Source organism: Myotis yumanensis, unplaced genomic scaffold (assembly GCF_028538775.1).
Source record: "Myotis yumanensis isolate MYYU_CA2020_CCGP unplaced genomic scaffold, mMyoYum1.0.hap1 SCAF_2, whole genome shotgun sequence".
NCBI classification, from domain to species: Eukaryota; Metazoa; Chordata; class Mammalia; order Chiroptera; family Vespertilionidae; genus Myotis; species Myotis yumanensis.
This window is the reverse complement of record NW_027223753.1, coordinates 150,062,002-150,086,707: the sequence shown is the minus strand read 5'-3', so window position 1 is coordinate 150,086,707 and position 24,706 is coordinate 150,062,002. Positions and strand designations below refer to the sequence as shown.

Here is a 24,706-nt window from a genome sequence, read left to right as displayed (position 1 = left end):
CATTTTTACCTCTTAAACACCTGTCAATAGTACTCTTCTCTCCATCCCCTTTACCTTCATTTATCACCTGGTTGTATTCTTAATTCCCACTCCTAGAGAGGGCCTGGACCAAGCCTGGGTGTCGGGGGAGATGAAGTTTCACTAGGCCTGGGGCTGAAGGAACACTGGGTGTGTGATAGGCAAGGCTCACTCAAGGCAATGGAAGATGGAAGGGCCTAAAGGGAAAGGTAAGATTCACACTTTCATGAAAGAGAGTCAAGGAGTATCAAATCTAAGACCCTGTGTATTTGGCCCACAGGGTAATGGGGTTTGGGCAGTTGCTGAGTGATTACTCAGTATTTGAAGCTTGCACTTATGGTAGGGATGTGATGGCCAGTAGGTCAGCAGTAGGTAGACACTGGAATTATAAAGCTTCTAAATTAGGTCTGTGTCTCAATAGCACTAATTAAAGTTTGTAATTATTATATTTGTCTTTTTTTTCTTATCTCCCCACTAAGTTCTAAGCTTTGTGAGGTCAGGGACCATTATATCCCCAGAGCCTCCCACAGATTTTCATACATGGCAGATACTATAAAATATTTGTTGAATATGTGAATTGGTCTTGAATATTGAAAATTTAATCTTGTCACTTCAATCTTAAGAATTCTTCAGTGACTCTTCCATGACTTCAGGATGATATAAATCCAGAATCCTCAGTTTAGCATCTATATATATATATATATATATATATATAAAAGCCTAAGCGACCATTAACCATTATCACGGAACGACCAGAACGACTGGAATGTCCAGTGGCTATGACACACACTGGCCACCAGGGAGTAGACACTCAATGCAGGAGCTGCCCCTAGCCTGCAGGCTTTGATCACTGATGGGGCCTGCCAGCCAACCTCCCGGTGCCTCCCCACGACCAGCAGGCCCTGATCGCCCAATCGGGGCCGGGCCCTCGGGCTGAAATGGGGAACCGGGGGTGGGTGTCAGCGAACATGGCCCCTTTTCCAGGGGATTTGAGAGCTGGCTCCCTCCTCTGGGCTGGGAGCCAAACTCCTGAGTCCCTCCTCCTGGCCGGCAGGTCTCAATCACCTGATCGGGGCTGGGCCCCAGGCTAGGACAGGGACTGGGGGTGGGTGGTGGTGGATGCGGGCAGCAAGGAAAGGAGGAAGGGAGGAGGTGGGGAGGCAGGGAACTGCGTGGTGGCAGCGTGCAGGCCACAAGGGAAGGAGGAGGCGGGGAGGCAGGAAAACTGATCTGCCCTGATCGCTGGCCAGGCCAAGGGACCCCATCCATGTACAAATTGTACAAATTTCGTGCACCAGACCTCTAGTTAACAAATAAACAAAAAATAAATCATTTGGTTTCTCCAGGTTATGTTTCTACCTAGTGGCTTACCATTTCCTCTCTCCTCTTCCTGAAAGGAGGGGAAGTGTCAATCATGATACACTTCTTGTAGTTATTGTATCATGTTCATTCACTTCTCCCCTCATAACCAGCAGCAGTCAGTTCAGGAGTCATGCTCTCCAGAAAGCTTTTCCCTATTTCAACCCCAGTCTTGGTTAAGTGCCAAAATATTTCATATTACTGGATTGCAAATTTTTCTATTTTGTCTTCCATCTCTGCTCAAGACATAAACTCCCTTAGGTAAGGGAGCTATGATGGTTAATTTGTGTCAACTTTCTTAGGCTATGGTGCCCAGCTGTTTGGTCAAACACCAGTCTAGAAGTTCTTGTGAAGATATTTTTTAGATGTGATTAACATTTAAATCAGTAGATTTTGAGAAAAGTGAATTACCTTCTATCATGTGAGTGGTCCTCATCCAATAGTTAGGCCTTAAAAGCAAAGACTAAAGTTTTACAAAGAGGGAATCATCACTACCACATAGAAATGCTCCTTGAATTTCCAGTCTGCTGCCTTGCAGAATCCATAGTCAAGACTGCAACATTGACTCTTACTTGAACTTCCAGCCTGGGGGCCTACCCTACAGATTTCAGATTTCCAGCCCTGACAACCATGTGAGACAATCGTTTAATGCCTTAGAATAAATCTTCATCTCTCTCCTTCCAGGTGGGGCAAAAGTAGGTTTAGGATTGTGAGTGCATGAAACAGCTTATTCTTTATTAACATTTATGAATTATTGTACTATTTTCCATACAAACAACTGTAGACCTACTTTTGCCCCATTCAGTGTGTGTGTGTGTGTGTGTGTGTATTCTATTGATTCTGTTTCTCTGGAGAACCCTTACTAATACTAATACAGGAGATTTCTATTTTAACTATTTTTGTTTCTGTGTCTAGAACCTAGCACAATAATTAAGTAAAAATTTTAATCTAGCTTGAAATCATTCTCCCTTAATAAAGAGGACTTTGCAGTGCAGAGACAAGGCGCTGGTTTTAGGGAAATACTAATGAGGTTACCTGACACCAGGTTCCCAGCATATCCCTGAGCACCTCCGCCCCAACCCCGATTACTTGACCATCTGAGGCATAATAAAAAATAATGAGGAAAATATAAATTTTATGAGCCTATTTATTCAGTTTTGAATGCTGGAAACACATTATAAAGACTCAACCAGCACAAGCCCTGTGAATTGGGAGTGATTGGGTTGCAGCCTCGTCCCTTCTGAAAGGAGACTGCAGGATCAGCTTCTCTTCTAGAGAGATGAAAACCATGATGCCTTTCTCTGTTTGTTCCATCTACTCTTTTTATGTGTGAGCTTTGATTTTTTTTAATGACTGATGAGTTCCTGGAAAGGATATTGCCATGCCAGCTGCTTTGGCCTGAATGCCATTCAGCATCTGGTTCAAACTCAGCATGTCTTCAGTGAGGGCAGTCAACCTTAGGCTGCCTTCCTGCTGCTTGCTGGGCTCCTAGGTTTATGCTAGCTAAACAATGCTCAGTTATTCCATATGTATGGAAGACAGGAAATACTCGAAAGTCATTACTGAAAATCTCTGAGCATGAAGTGCACACCCAGGGAGTTCTCACCTAAGTGTTGCTCATCACTAGCTCCATCCTCCTGGGGCTCCTCTTTCTGGGTATTATCTTCCTCCATCGGGATCTTCTGCTGAATCTCAGAGGAGGAACTGGGATGGGTGCCAGCCTGTACGCAGCAAGAAAAGAGAAATATCATGATTGGGAAGCTGAAAGCCACGGTGATCTCTGACAACTGACGGTCAACAGAATTAACATCTGAGGAACACTAATTACTTTGATTTTGAAAAACAGACATTCTGGGTCATCCTATAATCTCACTGCTGACTAGCCTTTAGAAGGACAAAACTTAAACACCATCACCACCAATCATTATCAATGAAAGCGCACTTTTGAATAGAATAATTAAGGTTTGAAAAAAACACACAAAACCAGCAACAAAATATGCCAGCAAACAAGCAGTGAAGAACACTTAGCCAGTAAGAAGAGTCCATTTATCAGCATAGTTGTTTCTACTTGGGGTTTATTGTTGCTTATTTTCTAATTTTTCATCCCATGCTTATTTACCAGGTATCCTATTAGGTACTTTGTATTTATTATTTCTTTTTACAAAATTTCATATTATAGAAAAGGTTTAGCTAATGTCTTTGTTCTAAAGAGCTCTCCAAGGAGCTCTTGACTTGTCAGGCTTCTTACAGGTCTTATATGTCCAATTTTTTTGTTTTTGTTTTGTTTTTCTGCAGACTCAGGGATGCAGACTAGGGGATGCCCTACACGATAATATGATCTCACTGTCATGCAAGGACTCCTATTTGCTGTGTTCCTGCTGTGTATTTGATTTTCACAATAACTCTAAGAATAAGTGCTATCATTTCCATTGTACAGATAAGAACCCTCATGCCCAGAAAAAGAAACAAGTTATCAAAGGTCACATAACCAGTATTGTAACTCTTTGTAAAATAACAATGCCCATTCCCTATTCAATTTTAGATTACTCTTGATGTATTAAGGAGAATGGATTTTAATGGTGGCAGAACTAGAGGCACAAAGACCAGTTATGGGTCTATCTACAATATTTGAGGGGACAGATGCTAAGAAATTAATTTAAAGCATTTGTTTAAGATAAAAGGTCCAGACTGTGATACATATGGGAGGTAAAAGTCATCAGGCCAAGATGATTTATTGGTACTGGGAGGTGGGTACTGGGGAGAGTATGGTGTAAATATGGGTAAAGTAGTAGATGATGGTGCTATTATTTAAGAATGGATATAGAGAGTGGAGCAGATGTGGAATTATAAGGGGAATTCAATTTTAGACATGTTGAATTAGAATACATCCATAAAACATCCAAGTGAAGTTAGAAATCATGGCTGAAGATATGTATTTGGAAGATGTAGATAGTGAGAAGTTTTGCTTTTCTTCAAAATGAGAGGCAGTGAGCTAACTGGTTCATAATATGAATGAAGATACAGAGGTAAATGGTAAAGATCTAGGAGAAAGGGGGACCAAGTGATTGAAGAAGATCGTGGGAGAAGAAAGAGAGGATAGGGTCAAGAACCCAGTGGAGGGTTGTCCTTGACTAGATGAAGTGCTCCTCATTCTAAGAGAATAGGTTGGGGAAAGGAGATGTGAATAGATGCCCATGTAGATCAATAGCTGTGTGTTAGGAGAGGTTGAGAGTAGAGGAATTCCATACTGAGGGCCTCACTTTTGTCAATGAATTATAAGGCCAACTCCTCCATTGAAAGTACCAACGTCAATATTATTTTAGAATAAAATGCTGAAATATAGACTTGCATTGTTATATTAAATAGAAGCTTGAAAAACTTTTGTGCTGCAAATACTACCATCAAGAAAGTGAAAAGACGGAGGTTGAAAAATGGCGGAGGCTTAGACAGACGTGTTGGTGCTTTGTCCCGGACCAGATAGGGGCGAGCAGCTGAAGCGGGTAACAATCGGCCCGATCAAGCTGGGGAGGTTCAGCTGAGAGAGAGTCTGCAGCCAGGAAAGACAGAAAACTCCTAAAAAATGCGGATGGTTAGAGATTGAGGCTGAAACCTCCCTCTGGGCGCCAGCGCAGCGGCGAGACCGCGCCATCTCAGGCAGCGTTCACCGGCATCCAGAGATCGGCTACTGACCCGGAGGCAACGATTCGCAAACAGCGCGACTGCAAGAGCCAAGGGGAGACCTGCACCCCTCCACGGAAAGGTTAGACTTACCTCAAAAGTGCGGTTCGCAGTTCAGGTTGGAGCGAGGAACTCGCGCACAGGCGCAGGGGGAAATCTGCGTCCGCCAAAATCCGCGCTCTCCAAAATCCGTGCCTATAGAGGCCAGCGTGTCTCGCAAAGGGGGAGGGCTCCCGCAGGGCTGCTGCCAGAAGGTAACACTATAAATGAGCCCATAGTTGGACTGGATGCATGAGGGCTGCCTCAGAGTTTCCCTGATAACCGGCTACTTGTTGATGCCAGGGGCTTGAGCGCGCGCAGACACTCCGCGCGGTTCTGGAGGGTGGAACCCTGCGAGTTCGAACAGCTTCCCAGGCTCTAGTTTGCACACTTCCTCTTACTTCTGTGAGTTTGATTGTTGAGCCCAGTGCATGTGAGTGCCCAGTTGGGGTCACTAGCAGAGCTTGTAGGGGAAGATTGTTTTTGGGGAGCCTGGGAAACAGAGCTGGGAGTGGCGCCGAGGGAACCACCTCTGGGCGGAGCTGGTTCAGGTACAATAGAGAACTGTTCGGAGAGAAATTATAACCTCGGAGGTCAACCCAGACACACTGCCACCCAGAGGCAGAGCCACGAACTGACTCCTCTGTAAATACAGATAAGGCAATAAGGACTGTGGCTTGCAACAAGGAGGAGCAGTGTATCAGAGAGAAAGTCAACATTCTCCTGAATTCCGGGCGTGCCAATAAGAAGAGTAGAAGATCTGAAGCACCTGCATTAATGCTAATTTTTATTTTTATTTTTTTAAATTACTTTTTCTCCTTTTAACTAAGAAAACATTTTTCTTTTTTTTTTTTTTTTTTTTTTTTCAGTTTTCTTTTTCTCCATCACCTGATTTTGCCCTTTCAGCTACTACATTTTTATTTTTAACTAGTATTATTACCGCTACCATTTTACCAGTTTTTAAAGTGTCATCTTATCTTGTCTTTATTTTATTTTGGGACTAATGTTCTCCATTCTATTTTCATCGTTCCTTTAGCAACATTTTTCTCTACCTCAATTTGCCTCTGTGCTAAACAATCTTCCCCACTTTTTCCCTTTTGCTGTCCTGTTTCTCTTACCCTACTCCAGCTTTAGATCTTCCCTATTCTTTTTACCCTCTGTCAAAATTTAACCCTGCTTAAATATCCTACGTCCAATCCCCTGTTCTAAACCCTTACACACCTTTCCCTTATCTTCCTTCACTATCCATTTTTTTTTCTCTCTCTTCTTCTTCTTTTCTCTCTCTATTGTTTTATCGTTGTTTGCCTGATTGACGAGTATATTGTTTTTCTTTTTTTTTCTTTTTTCTTCTTCTTTTTTTGATTGTTTGTAAGGTTAGACTGCTTATTCTTTTTGTTTTCCTGCCCCTCCCTCTCCCCGCCCCCCCCCCCCCCCCCCCCCGGTTATTTCTGCGCTTCTCTGTCCCCTTGCGTCGCTTGATATTATTGGTTGTTTGTAGTTTGTATTCATCTCCAGGAATCTGTTGCTGCAATTTGTTGGTATTAGTGGCGGTCCTATAGGAGTTTCCTCCTCACATAAATAGTCTCTCCCCCTTTTACACTTCACTCTCTTTTCTCTCTTCTTTTTTTTTTTTTTTTTTTTTTTTTTTTTTTTTTTTTCTTTTTTTTTCCCCCTCCCTTTTCCAATCTCATTTTTGCACTCCTTTTTTTCTTTCTTGCTTTTTTCTCTTCTATCTTTTTCTCTTCTTTCCCCCTTACCTCCCAACTCTCTTAGCTCGGGTGGCCACCTTTATTTGGGGTTAGTAATATCGTAAATACAATAGTGTTCAGTGCCTGGTACGTTGTGCCTTGTTGTGTTGTATTTTGTGCCTCTAAATCAACGCAACAGATTCAAGCAACAGCGGCCTCCTGATCACCACACGCTCTGCCTGGGGAACAGTTGCTGCGTCTGAAGCCACCCTCCACCAGCCAGAAGAGCCACCACAACTGTGAACAGCACCCATCAGAGGCTCTGCTATCAACAGAGGAGCCGCTGCTACCACAACCGCCCAAGGAGCAACCACAGACCGAGGAGCCACTGCCACCCAGGGAGCAGCCACTGCCACCCAGGGTCCAGCCACTGAACGATTCAACAACAAGTAATGTCAGTGAGATCAAACATGGGTAGACAAAGAAACCCCCAAAGGAAAGAAAAGGAGGACTCGCCAGAAAAGCAGCTAAGTGAGACAGAGATATGCAACATGACGGAAAAAGAATTCAGAATAAGGTTCCTAGAGTACATGCACCGGATGTTCAAGAAGCAAGAAGAAACAGATGAAAAACTCAACTACGTATGCAAGAAGCTAGAAGAAACAGATGAAAAAATCAACAACTTAAGTAAGTCCCAAGAAGAAATGAAGAGCGACATAGCTGCAATAAAAAACACCATTGAAAGTATCAACAGTAGACTGGGAGAAGCGGAGGACCGAATCAGTGAATTAGAAGACAAGGAAGCAAAACACACTCAAACTGTACTGCAAATGGAGAAAAAAATTAAAAGACAGGAGGAGAGCCTAAGGGAACTTTGGGACAACATGAAACGAAGCAACATACGAATAATAGGGGTGCCAGAACAACAGAAAGATGAACATGGATTAGAAAACCTATTCGAAGAAATAATATCAGAAAACTTCCCTGAGGTGGGGAAGAAAAAAGTCACACAAGCCCAGAGAGTCCCAAACAAGGTGAACCCGAAAAGACCCACACCAAGACACATCATAATTACCATGGCAAATGTTCAGGATAAAGAGAGAATCTTACAGGCTGCAAGAGAGAGGCGGAAAGTAACATACAAGGGATCTCCCATTCGATTATCAAATGATTTCTCAACAGAAACACATCAGGCCAGAAAAGAATGGACGGAAATCTACAAAGTGATGCAAAGCAAAGGACTGAATCCAAGAATACTCTATCCAGCAAGGCTATCATTCAAAATTGAAGGGGAAATAAGAAGCTTCACAGACAAAAAAGGGCTAAGGGAGTTTATCACCACCAAGCCAGCCATGCAAGAAATGCTAAAGGGACTGGTGTAAAAGAAGAAATATCAAGCTCAGAAAGAAATCAGCCACACACACACACAAAAAAAGAAATGGCTACAAACAAGTACCTTTCAATAATAACTTTAAATGTAAATGGACTAAATGCTCCAAATAAAAGACATCGAGTGGCTGAATGGATAAAAAAACATGACCCATACATCTGCTGTCTACAAGAGACCCACCTCATTGGAAAGGACTCACACAGACTGAAAGTGAAGGGATGGAAAAATATCTTTCACGCAAATGGAAAGGAAAAGAAAGCTGGGGTAGCAATACTTATATCTGACAAAATACATCTCAAAGTGAAGGCCATAACCAGAGATAAGGAAGGCCACTTCATAATACTAAAGGGATCAATACAACAAGAAGATATAACCCTGGTAAACATATATGCACCCAATGCAGGAGCACCCACATACATAAGAAAACTTCTGGAAGATATCAGGGGAGATATCGACAATAACACAATCATAGTAGGGGACTTTAATACACCACTGACATCACTGGATAAATCCGCTAGACAAACAATCAGCAAAGAAACAGCAATCCTAAATGACTCACTAGATCAGATGGACTTAATTGACATCTTCAGAACTCTACACCCCACAGCTGCGGAATATACATTCCTCTCAGGTGCTCATGGGACATATTCAAAAATAGACCACATATTGGGTCACAAGCAAAGTCTCCACAAATTCAAGAAGATTGAGATCATAAAAAGCATCTTCTCAGACCACGATGGCATAATGTTAGAAATAAACTACAAAAAAAACAACCCAAAATACTCAAACACTTGGAAGCTGAATAGCATGTTATTAAATATTGATTGGGTTACCGATGACATCAAAGAAGAAATTAAAAACATCCTGGACACTAATGACAATGAAAACACAACAATCCAAAACCTCTGGGACACAATGAAAGCAGTCCTGAGAGGAAAGTTTATAGCTCTACAGGCCTATCTCAAAAAACAAGAAAAAATGGTAGTTAATCATCTAACTCTACAACTCAAAGAATTAGAAAGAGAGCAACAAGAAAACCCCAGAGTGAGCAGAAGGAAGGAGATAATAAAGATTAGAGCAGAAATCAATGACATAGAGACCAAAAAAACAATACAGAAAATCAATGAAACCAAGAGCTGGTTCTTTGAAAGGATAAACAAGATTGACAAACCCCTCGCCAGGCTCACCAAGAAGCAAAGAGAAAGGTCCCAAATAAACCAAATCAGAAATGATAGAGGCGAAATAACAACAGACCCCACAGAAATACAAATGATTGTTAAACAATACTACGGGCAACTCTACTCCAACAAATTAGACAACCTGGAGGAAATGGACAAATTCCTAGAAAAATACAACATTCCAAAACTCAATCAGGAAGAATCTAAAAACCTCAATAGGCCAATAACTATGGAAGAAATTGAAGCAGTCATCAGAAAGCTTCCAGCAAACAAAAGCCCAGGGCCAGACGGCTTCACAGGGGAGTTCTACCAAACATTCAAGGAAGAACTAAAACCTACCCTCCTCAGACTACTACAAAAAATTCAAGAGGAAGGAACACTTCCAAGCTCATTCTATGAAGCCAGCATCACCCTAATACCAAAACCAGGTAAAGACATCACAATGAAAGAGAATTACAGGCCAATATCCCTCATGAACATAGATGCCAAAATCCTCAACAAAATCTTAGCAAATCGGATCCAGCAGTACATCAGAAGGATCATACACCATGACCAAGTAGGATTTATCCCAGAGATGCAAGGATGGTACAACATCCGTAAATCAATAAATGTGATACATCACATAAACAAATTGAAAGAAAAAAACCACATGGTCATATCAATTGATGCAGAAAAAGCATTCGACAAAATCCAACACCCATTTTTGATAAAAACTCTCAGAAAGGTGGGAATAGAAGGATCATACCTCAACATAATAAAAGCCATATATGACAAGCCCACAGCCAACATCATACTCAATGGACAAAAACTAACACCATTTCCCCTAAGAACAGGAACAAGACAGGGATGCCCACTCTCACCACTCCTGTTCAACATAGTACTGGAAGTATTAGCCATTGCAATTAGGCAAGAAGAAGAAATAAAAGGCATCCAAATTGGAAAAGAGGAAGTAAAACTGTCCTTATTTGCAGATGACATGATATTATACATACAAAACCCTAGAGACTCCATCAAAAAGCTACTAGACTTAATACATGAATTTGGCAATGTAGCAGGATACAAAATTAACCCCAAGAAATCTGAGGCATTTCTATACACCAATAGTGAACTTTCAGAAAGAGAGATTAGAAAAACAATCCCATTTACCACCGCACCAAAAAAATTAAGATACCTAGGAATAAACTTAACTAAAGAGGTTAAAGACCTCTACTCAGAAAACTACAGGACGTTGAAAAAAGAGATAGAGGAAGACATAAACAGATGGAAGAACATACCATGTTCTTGGATTGGTAGAATCAACATCATTAAAATGTCCATACTACCCAAAGCAATCTATACATTCAACGCACTTCCCATTAAAATACCAATGGCCTTCTTCAAAGATCTAGAACGAACTCTCCAAAAATTCATCTGGAATAAAAAAAGACCCCGAATAGCTGCAGCGATCCTGAGAAAGAACAAAGTAGGTGGGATCTCAATGCCAGATATCAAACTGTATTACAAAGCCACTGTTCTCAAAACTGCCTGGTACTGGCACAAGAACAGACATATAGACCAGTGGAATAGAATAGAGAGTCCAGAAATTAGCCCGAACCAATATGCTCAATTAATTTTTGACAAAGGAGGCATGAACATACAATGGAGCCAAGATAGTCTCTTCAATAAATGGTGTTGGGAAAATTGGATAGATATATGCAAGAAAATGAAACTAGACCACCAACTTACACCATACACAAGAATAAACTCAAAATGGATAAAGGACTTAAATGTACGACAGGAAACCATAAAAAGTCTAGAAGAATACAAAGGCAACAAAATCTCAGACTTATGCCAAAACAATTTCTTCACTGATACAGCTCCTAGGGCAGTTGAAACTAAAGAGAAACTGAACAAATGGGACTACATCAAAATAAAAAGCTTCTGCACAGCAAAAGAAACCATCAACAAAACAACAAGAAAACCCACCTCTTGGGAAAACATATTTGCCAACGTCATATCTGATAAGGGCTTAATCTCCAAAATTTATAGGGAACTCATACAACTTAACAAAAAGAAGATAAACAATCCAATCAAAAAATGGGCAAAGGATCTAAATAGACACCTTTCAAAAGAGGACATTCAGAAAGCCAAGAGGCATATGAAAACATGCTCAAAGTCACTAATCATCCGAGAGATGCAAATCAAAACAACAATGAGGTACCATCTCACACCTGTCAGAATGGCCATCATCAACAAATCAACAAACGACAAGTGCTGGAGAGGATGTGGAGAAAAAGGAACACTTGTGCACTGCTGGTGGGAATGCAGACTGGTGCAGCCACTATGGAAGGCAGTATGGAGGTTCCTCAAAAAATTGGAAATGGAACTCCCATTTGACCCTGTGATCCCACTACTAGGAATATATCCCAAGAAACCAGAAACACCAATCAGAAAGGATATATGTAACCAGATGTTCATAGCAGCACAATTCACCATAGCTAAGATCTGGAAACAGCCTAAGTGCCCATCAGTAGATGAATGGATTAGAAAACTGTGGTACATCTACACGATGGAATACTATGCTGCTGTTAAAAAGAAGGAACTCCTACCATTTGCAACATCATGGATGGAACTGGAGAGCATAATGCTAAGTGAAACAAGCCAGTCAATGAAGGAAAAATACCACATGATCTCACTCATTCATGGATAATAAAGACCATTACAAACTTTTGAACAATAATAGATACAGAGGCAGAGCTGCCTCAAACTGATTGTCAAACTGCAGTGGGAAGGCCAGAGAGAGTTGGGGGGCAGGAGGGAGGGGAGTAAGAGATCAACCGAAGGACTTGTATGCATGCATATAAGCATAACTAATGGACATAAGACACTGGGGGGTAAGGGAACGTAGGGGTTTGTCAAGGGCGGGGGGGGGAAAAAAGGACACTTATGTAATACCCTTTGTAATACTTTAAGTGAAAAAAAAAAAAAAAAAAAAAAAAAAAAAAAAAAAAAAAAAAAAAAAAAAAAAAAAAAAAAAAAAAAAAAAAAAAAAGAAACTACTGGAGAACTACTGCCTATACCAGGGGTGGGCAAACTTTTTGACTCGAGGGCCACAATGGGTTCTTAAACTGGACCGGAGGGCCGGAACAAAAGCATGGATGGAGTGTTTGTGCGAACTAATATAAATTCAAAGTAAACATCATTAAAAAAAAAAAAAAAAAAAAAAAAAAAAAAAAAAAAAAAGAAAGTGAAAAGACAACTCACAGAATGTCAGAAAATATTGCAAATCACATATCTGATAAGACTTGTATCTAAACTAGAAGAAGAACTCTTAAAATGGAAAATGGGGCTTTTCTGGAGTGGCAGTATAGCTATTTCCTCTGGCACAACATACATTGAGGAGAAGAAGAATGCCAGGAACTAAATGTTTTATTTAAACCTGTGGTTGATGCTCAGAAAATAAAGACAAAGTTAGTGGTTTATATGTTCTTCATGTAAGAGCAGTGTGCTAAAGAAGAGAAGTAGCTGTGTTGTGAAGGCTGAGAAATTTGAAACAAACAACTTCTAAAAATCCAAGATGGTGGAGTAGGTGGAAGTTGGACTCACCTCCTCCCATAATCACATAAAAATTACAATTAAATTATAGAAAAACCAACACAGAGAACCATGTGAAGAGTAGCTAATCAGAAGTCCTATGACTAAGGATATGCAGAAGAAGCAACGATGAGATTGGTAGGAGGGGCAGAGGTATGAAATTAGCTGGCTCTGCACCCATGTGCCTTGGTTAAGAATCTGGAGGGATATTTCAGCTGCAGAGGAGCAAGGGCTCTCAACCCTAAGCTGGGCTGTCCAGCCCAGAGCACCAGTGCTGGAAAGAGGAGCCCACATAATATCTGCTGTAAGACAGAAGGCTGATGGGAACCCAGGGACTGCACACAAAATCTTACTCGAAGGCACTCACCCTGGACAGAGAGAAGATGGCTTGGTGCTGGAGTCATATAGGGAGAGACTGAATTGTATGGCTTCAGAGAGCTGGAGAGATGCCACCAGTGTCTCTATATCGAGTCCCTTTCCAACACCACCTGCTGACACCATCTTTACTGGTCTGCCACTCACCCAACAAGCCATTGGCCTGGGATCCACTCTGGAGTCTCCCTGAGGCCCTGCCATAACCAGTTTGTTCATGGCTGTGGGCTCTGCTGGCAGCAGCCAACCCAAGCCTGCATCTCAATCTTTCTTAAAAAACTCTTGAGGAATTCCGGGCAAGTTTGAGAGTGCCAGAGACACACAGGCAGAGAATGAGTTGTGTGGCTTTAGAGTAAGGTCCCTTTTCCTCAAACACCCAACATGCACCACTGATCCTGTGTGAAGCCCTCTCCCCACATGACATTAACTTTGGGAGCTACACTAGCTCCATGATGAAGTCTTCCTGAGGTCCCACCCTAAGCAGTTCTCCCATAGCTGTGGGTTTTGCTGGTGGCAACCAATCTTCACTCAAATCGTTGCCTTTCTTAAAAACTCTAGGAGAATTCCAAGTGGGCTAAAGGTGGTGCTGGAGATGCAAAGGGAGAGACTAGTTCCGTGTGTATAGGGTGAATACCAGCTTCTTTCAAGCCCTATGGGTACCACTGTTCCTGTGCAGAGCTCTCCCTCCAATGGCCAAAGCTTAATGTGCTCTAGCCTTATGAACTTTACTGGCTCTACCCCAGCGGTTCTCAACCTATGGGTCGCAACCCCTTTGGGGGTTGAATGACCCTTTCACAGGGGTCGCCTAAGACCATCAGAAAACACATATATAATTACATATTGTTTTGTGATTAATCACTATGCTTTAATTATGTTCAATTTATAACAATGAAAATACATCCTGTATATCAGATATTTACATTATGATTCATAACAGTAGCAAAATTACACTTATGAAGTAGCAATGAAAATAATTTTATGGTTGGGGATCACCACAACATCAAGAACTGTATTAAAGGGTCGCGGCATTAGAAAGATTGAGAACCACTGCTCTACCCTGATGACTCCCAGACACCCTGCACCGACACAAAGGTCCAAAGGCCAAAGGTGGGTGGCAGGTGGCCTCAGTGTACCCTGAGGCATGTGCTGAGTGCCTAAGACCATCACTGGCACTGAGCTTGAACCTACATTAATCTGGTGAATACCACTTGCTCTTACCTAGTGACTCCCAGAGAACCTAACTCATGCAACTTGTGTATCACCTGAGGTTTGTTCAGTGGCTGCACCTTATAAGCAGCCAGAAGATGGCATTGGGTCTCAGGGTACCTTGGGCCTTTCGCTGACCTACCTCAGGCCACTGGTGGCAGCTGGCCTTGGTACACAGCTTGACTGCTCCCACATATTCCTAGGCCCAGCATGGGCAGCTACCAAACATGAATTACTTTGTGGCTCCTAACAGATAGCCCAGAACCAGTCACAGGCAGTGTCTGACATTGACATGCATAAGGATCCCTCCCAACAGGCCCCAGAACCAACACAATTGGATTGTGGTGGCTGGATTCAGATCACATCAGAGCACAACCTAATTAGCTCCACAAGCAGCACATCCAAAGGGTAGTCTTGGCAGGCACCACACGCAGCTGGGGCAAAACCCATTTTAAGGGGTCATCCCCAACACATACACTGTGGTCATGGCCAATCCTCATAGCCCAGTTAGCCTGAGAGTCAATCTCATCCACAGACATACCAAAAACAATCAAAACTCACTTTCAACAGGAGGGCGCTCAGGATCCCCAGAAAGGACATCACTGGAGCACCCACCTCAGGTAAACAGGGAGACTGCGCCACTGGGCCCCACAGGACATGTATTGCATAAGGCCATCCTACCAAGACTGGGAGACATAGCAGATTTATGTAATACATAGGAACAACAGAGAGGCAGACAAAATGGGGAGACGAAGAAGCATGCCCCGAGTGAAAGAATAGGAGAAATTTCCAGAAAAAGAACTAACTGATAAGGTGGCAAGTAATCGACCATATATAAAGTTCAAAACAATGGTTATACGAATGCTCAAGGAACTTGGCATTAGTGAGAACTTCAAAAGCACAAAAGGAATATAGAAACCATAAATAAGAATGAGTAAAAAATAATGAATACAATAATGAAATGAAAAACACACTAGAAGGAATCAACAGCAGATTAGACAGCAAAACAAAGGATCCAAAAAATTTATATGGGACCACAAAAGGCCCCGAATAGCCAAGCAATCTTGAGAAAGAACAAAGTTGGAGGTATCACACTACCTAATATCAAACTATACCACAAAGCTATAGAATCAAAACAGCATGGTACTGCCATAGAAACAGACACATAGATCAATGGAAAAGAATAGAGGGCCCAGAAATAAACCCACACCTACATGGTCAATTATTTGACAAAGGATGCAAGAGCATACAATGGGATAAAGACAGTCTATTTAATAAATGGTTTGGAAAAATTGGACAGATACATGCAAAAATAAATAAATAAAAGTATACCACCTTCTTGCACCATCCTATATAATAAAAGCCTAATATGCTATGTGTCCGGTAGTCCAGTTGTCCATTCAACCAATCAAAGTGTAATATGCTAACGATATGCTAGGCTGCTCAACTGCTCGCTATGATGTGCATTGACCACCAGGGGGCAGACAGTCAACTGGTCGACCAGTTGCTATGACGTGCACTGACCATCAGGGGGTAGACACTCCGATCGATAGGTTAGCTTGCTGCTGGGGTCCAGCCAATTGAGACGGAATGTGATGGGCCTGACACGCCATGGAGCCCTCCTGCAGTCCCTTCCCAGCTGGCCAACCTCCTGTGACCCTCCCTAGCCCCGATTGTGCACCAGTGGGGTCCCTTGTCCTGGACTGAGCCCTCTCGCAATCTGGGCTGAGGGACACCCCCCACCCCTTAAGTACACAATTTCATGCACCAGGCCTCTAGTATACAATAATAAATTCAAAATAAATTAAAGACTTAAAATGTAAGACTTGAAACCATAAAACTCCTGGAAGAAAATGTAGGCAGTAAACTCTCTGACATTTCTCTTAGCAATATGTTTTTCTGATATATCTCCTTGGGTAAGGGAAACAATAGAAAAAGTAAACAAATGAAACCACATCAAACTAAAATGTTTTTGCACAGCAAGGGAATCAATCAACAAAACCAAAAGACAATCTACTAAATGGAAGAAGATATTCATTACCGATGCAGCCAATCAACAAGGGGTTAATACCTGAAATTTATAAAGAACACATACAACTCAACACCAAACAAAGAAACAATTCAATTGAAAAATGGGCAGAGGATCTGAATAGACACTTCTTTAAAGAGGGCATACACATGGCCAATAGACATATGAAAAGATGCTCAGTGTCACCAATCATCAGAGAAATGCAAATTAAAACCACAATGAGTTATCACCTCACACCTGTCAGATGGCTATCATTAATAAATCAATAGCCAACAATTGGTGAGATTGTGGGGAAAGGGAACCCTTGTGTACTGTTGGTGGGAATGCAGATTGATGTAGCCATTATAAAAAACAATATTGATGTTACTTAAAAAATTAAAAATGGAACTGCCTTATGACTCAGTGATTCCACCTCTAAGTATATATTCAAAGAAATCCAAACATTAATTCAAAAAGATATATGTACCCCTATGTTGATTGTAGCATTATTTACAACAAGAGGCCCGGTGCACAAAAATTTGTGCACTGGGGGGTGGGAGGGGGTACCTCAACCCGGTCTATGCTCTCTTGCAGTCTGGGACCCCTTGGAGGATGTCCACCTGCTGGCTTAGGCCCACTCCCTGGGGGATCGGGCCCAAGCTGGCAGTCAGACATCCCTCTGGCAGCGTGGCAGCCCTCGGGGGATGTCCACTTGCCAGCAGGGAGCAGACCTAAGCTGCAGTCAGACATCATTAGTGCTGCTGAGGAGGCAGGAGAGGCTCCCGCCACCACCGTTGTGCTGGCAGCCATTAGCCTGGCTTGTGGCTGAGCAGAGCTCCCCCTGTGGGAATGCACTGACCACCAGGGGACAGCTCCTGCATTGAGCATCTGCCCCCTGGTGGTCAGTGTGTGTCATAGTGACCAGTCATTCCCAGTCTTTCTGTTGTTAGGGTCAGTTTGCATATTATCCTTTTATTATATAGGATAGAGGCCTGGTGCATGGGCGGGGCCGACTGGTTTGCCCTGAAGGGTGTTCTAAATCAGGGTGAGGGTCCTGCTGGGGTGCCTGGCCAGCCTGGGTGAGGGGCTGATGGCTGTTTGTAGGCTGGTTAAGCCCCCCAGTGGGGACCCACACTCCATGGGGGTTTGGCCAGCCTGGGTGAGGGGCTGATGGCTGTTTTCAGGCTGCCCAAACCCCCTTCAGGGTGGGGGTCTCCACTGGGGTGCCTGGCCAGCCTGGGTGAGGGGCTGAGGGTTGTTTTCAGGCTGCCCACACCCCCTTTAGGGTGGGGGTCCCCACTGGGGTGCCTGGCCAGCCTGGGTGAGGGGCTGATGGCTGTTTTCAGACTGACCAAGCCTTCTGGAGACCAAAGCTCTCAGCCTTTCCTTTTTTTTGTGTTTTTTTTTTATTCGCTCCAGCTCCATGGCCATGGGACTGGAAGCAGGTATCTGGGGTTTATTTACCTTCTATAATTGAAACTTTGTTGCCTTGAGAGGAGGCAGCAGCCTGCCCGGAAGCTTGGCTTCTTCCATCGCCAGGGCAACCAAGCCTCCTGCTTGTGGCCGGCTGGAAGCAGGTATCTAGGGTTTATTTATCTTCTATAATTGAAACTTTGTTGCTTTGAGTGGAGCTCAGAGCCAGCCAGGAAGCTTGGCTTCCTCCATCATTGGGGCAACCAAGCCTCCTGCTCGCTCCAGCTCCATGTCTGCTGGCTGCCATCTTGGTTGGGTTAATTTGCATATAGTCGCTCTGATGGGCTGGTGATGGGCGTGGCTTAAGGGATAGCAAAGGTACGGTCGATTTGCATGTTTGTCTATTATTAGGTAAGATAGCCAAGATATGGAAGCAGCCCAAATGCCCAACAATAGATGAGTGGATATAGAAGAGATGGTACATATATACATTGAAATATTACTTGGCTATAGAAAGAGAACTCTTACCATTTGCAAGGGAATGGATGGACCTAGAGGGTATTATGCTAAGTGAAATAACTCAGACAAAGACAAATACCATATGATTTTACTTATAAGTGTAATCTAAAGAATTAAATAAATTCATAAACAAAATAGAAACAGTTTCATAAATACGGAGTTCACACTGATGGTTTCCAGAGGGGAGGGAGGTTGGGGGGCTAGGTGAAAAAGATGAAGGGATTCAGAAGTACCAATTGGCAGTTAAAAAATAGTCAGGGGGATAGAAAAGCCCAGAATATGGAATACAGTTTATAATATTGCAATAACTATTTATGGTGCCAGGTGGGAACCTTAAATATCAAGGGAATCACTTTGTAAAGTATATGATTGGCCCATATGTTGTATACCTGAAATATTCTAATTAAAAAGTAAAATTAAAAAAGACAACTTTTGAAACATGAAAAAAACCCCACAATGATCATGGGATCTGAATAGACATTTCTCCAACCTGAAAATGATTACAGGATCTGAATAGATATTTCTCCAAAAAAGATGTACAAATGACCAATAAACAGGTGAAAATGCTGTTAGGCATTAGGGAAAAGCACATCAATATCGCAATGTGATACCACTTTCCACCCACTAGGATGGTTATAATGAAAAAGACAGATAATAATGGAGAGGACACTCATATGGTGCTTGTGGAAATGTAAACTAACACTTTGGAAGACAATCTGAATGTTTCTCAAAAGATTAAACATAGAGCTGCCATGAAACTCAGCAATTCCACTAGTAGGTGTATATCCAAAAGTAATGAAAACATATATTCACACATAACTTTAAAACACATTTTCTTATTATCATCCTATATGATAAAACCTTAATATGCAAATTGACCGAACAGTGGAATGACTGGTCGCTATGATGTGCACTGACCACCAGGGTGTAGATGCCCAACACAGGAGCTGCCCCCTGATTGTCAGTGTGCTTTTACAGGTGGAGCGCCACTCAGCCAGAAGCTGGGCTCACGGTTGGTGAGCACAGCAGCGATGGCCTCTCCCACCTCCGCTGCAGCGCTAAGGACCTCTCGGGGGATGTCCCACTGCCACAGGGAGTGGGCCTAACTCGGCAGGCAGACATCCCCTGAGGGGTCCTGGACTGTGGACTGTGAGAGGGTGCAGACTGGGCTGAGGGACCCCCCTTCCCCAGTGCACAAATGTCGTGCACCAGGGCTCTAGTTATTCATAATAGTCAAAAAGTGGAAACAACTCAGATATCCTTAAACAGGTAAAAGGATAAATAAAATGTTATATATCTATACAATGGATATTATTTGGCCATAAAATAAAGGAAGTTCTAACACATTCTCCATCATAGATGAACCTTAAAAACTTAGTGCTAGGTAAAATAAGCCAATTACAAAAGCTCACATATTGCATCATTCCATTTATATGAAATACCTAGAATAAGGAAGTATTTAGAGACAAAGTAGATTGGTGGCTAGTTAGTGCTGGTTGTGGGGCAGTGGTGGAGGAGAGATAGAAAGTAACTGCTAATATGTATTGGATTTCTTTTTTGGAGTTGATAAAAATGCCCTAAAATTGGATTGCAGAGAACTCTGTGCCTATGTTAACCATTAAGCTATATCCTTTAAATGGATAAATTGTATGGTATTGGAACTATACCTCAGTAAGCTGTTTTAAAAAAAGAAGCTTGAGGACTGAGGCAAAGATTATTGACAGAGGCAAGAACTAAAGAACGCTGCTAAAGACCATATCCTATCTAATAAAAGAGAAACATGGTAATTAGCCATACAACCGCTACCCTTCCCATTGGCTAATCAGTGAGATATGCAAATTAACTGCCAACCAAGATGGCGGCCAGCAGCCAGGCAGCTGATGCGAACAGGGAGGCTTGCTTGCTTCAGTGACGGAGGAAGCCAAGCTTCCCCGCCTGCCTTGCCGGCCTCTCAGCTGCACTCTAAGCAACATTGTAACAAATATAGAAGCTAAACAAAACCCCAGGCTTCAGCCAGCAGGACCGCAACATTGTTTCAAATACAGAAGGTAAACAAAGGCCAGAAACCTGCTTTCAGCAGCGGAGGTCTCATAGCTGGAGCCAAGCCTCAGAGCTAAAGCTGGCCCAGAATAAAAAAAAAAGGAAAAAAGGACAGGTTGGGAGCTTCAGTCACCTACGAGCCTGAAAACAGCCCTCAGCCCCTCACCTAGGCTGGCCAGGCACCCCAGTGGGGACCTCCACCCTGAAGGGTGTGTGACCAGCTGCAAACAGCCATCATCCCCTCATCCAGGCTGGCCAGGCACCCAAGAGGGACCTCCACCCTGATCCAGGACACCCTTCAGGGCAAACCAGCTGGCCCCCACCCGTGCACCAGGCTTCTATCCTATATAGTAAAAGGGTAATATGCCTCCCAGCACCGGAATCAGCAGAGCAGCGAGGCCTCCCGGCACCGGGATCAGCATGACAGGGGGCAGCGACCAAACCCTCTGATCGCCCTGCGGCTCTGTGTGTGACGGGGCGGGGCCACAACCTCCCTATCCGCCCTGCTCTGTTCGTGACAGGGGGGGAGCCCCTCAACCCCCTTATCGGCCCTGCTCTGTGTGTAACAGGGGGGAGCTCCCCAACTCCCTGATCGCCCTGCGGCTCTGTGTGTGACAGGGTGCGGCGCCCCAACCCCCCCCCCCATTGGCCCTTCCCTGAGTGTGACAGTGGAGGCACCCCAAACCCCTGATCCGCCCTGCTCTGTGTGTGACAGGGGGCAGTGCCCCAACTCCCCTATCGGCCCTACTCTGTGAGTGACAGGGGGGAGCTCCTCAACCCCCTGATCGGCCCTGCTCTGTGCGTGACAGGGTACAGAGCCCCAACCCCCCTGATCGGCCCTGCTCTGTGCATGACAGGGGGTGGCGCCACAACCTCCCCATTGACCCTGCCTTGAGTGTGACTGGGGGCGGCGCCCCAACTTCCCAATCGACCCTATTCTGAGCCCGACCAGGGTCTGTACCTAGGGATTGGGCCTGCCCTCTGCCACCCGGGAGCAGGCCTAAGCCAGCAGGTCATTATCTCCCGAGCGGTCCCAGACTGCAAGAGGGCACAGGCCGGGCTGAGAGACCCCTTTTCCCCCATGAGTGCACAAATTTTTGTGCACTGGGCCTCTAGTAATAATAATAATAGCCATTATCTCTGAGGAGTCATATGCCAAGCACTGTGCTGAATGTTTTACAAACATTTTCTCCTATAATCTTCAAACCAAAAATCCAAATAATTTCACAGGCAATACAACAAAAGCTCACAAAACATAAAGAACTTGTCCAAGTTCAACAGCAAGAAAGAGATAGACAAACTATAGATGTATGCCTATGTCAGTGTGGAGCGTGTTTCTTAATACCTTCCCTGTACTGCCTCCCATGAGTTTTGCTTTTAACTCCAACTTTCTAGGTTCATCACAAATAATCAACATCTTTAAGCCAATCTCTTTCCGCCAGCACTCCTGCAATGTTGTGTGTCTACCAATCTCGCAGTGGTAAATGGCATTTTCTTGGTTAATGGAGTGGTAAACTGGCATCTCTGCAGTCCTAATAAGGGCAATAGAATAAATATATCAACCATGAAGAGTTGTAGAATAAATCCATCAGTAAATGAGCACTCTCCTTACCTCCTCCACACTCAGGAGTCCTAGCAGCACTACTGGGTGTACAGTGATTTCCCGAAGTTCTGAACACTACGAGATAAAGTAGCCAGGACCTCAACCAGAGACAACACATCCCTTCATTCTCCCCTATTTGAAGACGTTATGAGGTGAGAACAAAAGAACAACAGCTAATCTCAACTATTAGATAGTTGAGAAAAAAATCTTCACATCCACCCCCCTTTCAAGATGGTTCTAACTGTAGAAATTCCTAAATTAGTTCCTGGCATGCAGTAAGTATCAATAAATTTTATCTTCCCTTTCCATTCCTTTCAAATTCCCTCCTCCTATCGCCACTTGGCACAGAGCTTACTCTCTCTATTGAAACCTCTAGTCTAGAATGGGGTGACTGTAAAAGAAGAGACCAAATACAGCAGCAGAAGAAACATACTTCTTTATAATAAAATATCCCAATATTTATGTGCCAAACATTGTACATTGTGTTTATGTTGTGCCAGATATTGTACTGAAGTCTTTATAGAAATGTTTAACATTAAACCCTTACACAACCTATTGTGGTAGGTCCTCTTCTCTGGCAGGTGCGAAAATAGAGGGTGAAGAGGAGGAATAACATCACTGAGGTCACTCAGTCAGTAGGGGAGGAGCCAGCCATCTCCAGGAGGTCTATATGACTCTAAGGTCAGGTCTCTCCATGTGCCCACTACACTGCTTCCTTTTTTGTTACCAAGCTCCTTTTGGAGGTTGTTCTTCTAAACACAGTACAAAGAATGTGATTCTAACATGTAAATATATGTTCAGCAATCACCCAGTATCAATGCAAAAATACTAGATTCAATATTAAAAAACAGAACCCAATACCATATTAAGAAAATATACCATGAGCAAGTGGGATTCGTTTCTGGAATGCAAGGATGATTCAGTATTTGGAAATCTATTAGTATAAACACCAGATATAAGGGAAATAATCATATGATTATCCTTTGGATGCAAAAAATAATAAAAGAAAATAAAACAAAGCTTTATTTTAAAGCATCCTAATCAGAATACTCAAGAAAATAGGAGTTGATGTATATTTCCTAAACAGAATACCTCAGTCCCTAAGACAGCATTGTGCTTACTGGGGAAATGGGACAGTTCTACTAAGATTAGGAGATACAAGAATGCTCACTATATCTGCTACTTTTGAACCTTATTCTAGAGTGATTAGTCAGTGCCATTTAAAACAGAGAAAAAATAAGAGACACGGAAATTGGAAAAGATATAAAGCTATTTTGAGATGGCATGAGAGTTTACCTAGAGAACCTGAGAAAATCAATACAAACAATAAAATAAATATTTACTTTTAAGTGCTAAAGATAATGTTAATTTTAAAATAATAAAAAACTTCAGTAAAGCTTCATGAATAGAACAAAGAACTTTTTTTTTTTTTCTGAAATAATTTGAGAGTAAGTTTTGAACATGGTGCCCATCATCCCTGAATAGGTTAGTGCAGGGGTGGGCAAACTTTTTGACTCGAGGGCCACAATGGGTTCTTAAACTGGACCGGAGGGCCAGAACAAAAGCATGGATGGAATGTTTGTGTGAACTAATATAAATTCAAAGTAAACATCATTACATAAAAGGGTACGGTCTTTTTTTTTTTTAGTTTTATTCATTTCAAACGGGCCGGATCCGGCCCGCGGGCTGTAGTTTGCCCACGGCTGGGTTAGTATGTAACCCTTCAGACAAGGACATTCCCTAGATAACCAAAATATAAGGACCAAAATCAGGAAGTTATCATTGACACTTACTAACATGGAATTCACTTTCTCCTTTCAAGTTTCAACAATTATCCCAATAACATTTTTTATAGGATACTAGAGGCATGGTGCACAGATTTGTGCACATTGAAAGGAAATTAATTAGAAGAAATATTTTAGAGGCCGGGGAGGGACTGCAGGAGATTGGCTGCAGGGCTTGTCCAGCCTATCTCACCCAGTCCCGATTGGCCAGACCTCAAGAGCAAGCTAACCTACCAGTCAGAGTGTCTGCTCCTGGTGATCAATGCGTGTCATAGCAACTGGTCGAACAGTCGAAAGAACGCTCAGAGGGACAATTAGCATATTAGGCTTTTATATATATAGATTAGCTAGGATAATGTCTCTTTGGTCTTTTTTCAATCTGGAAGAGTGCAGTGTGGGTGGCATCTCAAAGACTAATTTACCCTCACTCCCACCCCCTCTGTACCAGGGGTGATGGAAAAGGCAGAGATTAACCTCAACCAAAACCCATCCTGCCAGACATCTAAAATGAATAATTGCTTGAGTGTGTCGAGAGAAGCCTGGAAATGATGTCATGCTTTTATCTTTTATTTTTATCATAAAAGTTTTAAAGCAGCCAGTAAAAATAGAAATATGTTAAGCCATTCATTCTTTACTGAATTCTTCCTGGATAGAATGTTCACAAGAGAAAATTGCCTCATTTCCAAAAAGTTTTAAGACAGTCTCTCTTACTTTAGATTTAACAGTACATCTGTTAGATAAGTATATGATCCAGTCTGATTGTTTCCAAGTAACTCTCAGTTAAGGAGCCTGTTCTTAGGCGAAGTTTTAAATCAACACACAAAGAGCACAACCATTC

At 42.7% G+C, this 24,706-nt stretch overlaps 1 protein-coding gene across 4 annotated transcripts in view; it reads right to left on the bottom strand.

Moving 5' to 3' along the window:
• The window catches only part of PHLDB2 (pleckstrin homology like domain family B member 2), a 240,903-nt gene that overhangs the window by 111,629 nt on the left and 104,568 nt on the right, over nucleotides 1-24,706 (bottom strand). For all 4 annotated transcript variants that reach the window (XM_070406164.1, XM_070406165.1, XM_070406166.1 and 1 more), the window contains exon 2: nucleotides 2,984-3,098. In XM_070406164.1, coding sequence (XP_070262265.1) covers nucleotides 2,984-3,050 — 67 coding nt within the window. In that variant the 5' untranslated portion in view covers nucleotides 3,051-3,098. The remainder of the gene's footprint in view (nucleotides 1-2,983; nucleotides 3,099-24,706) is intronic.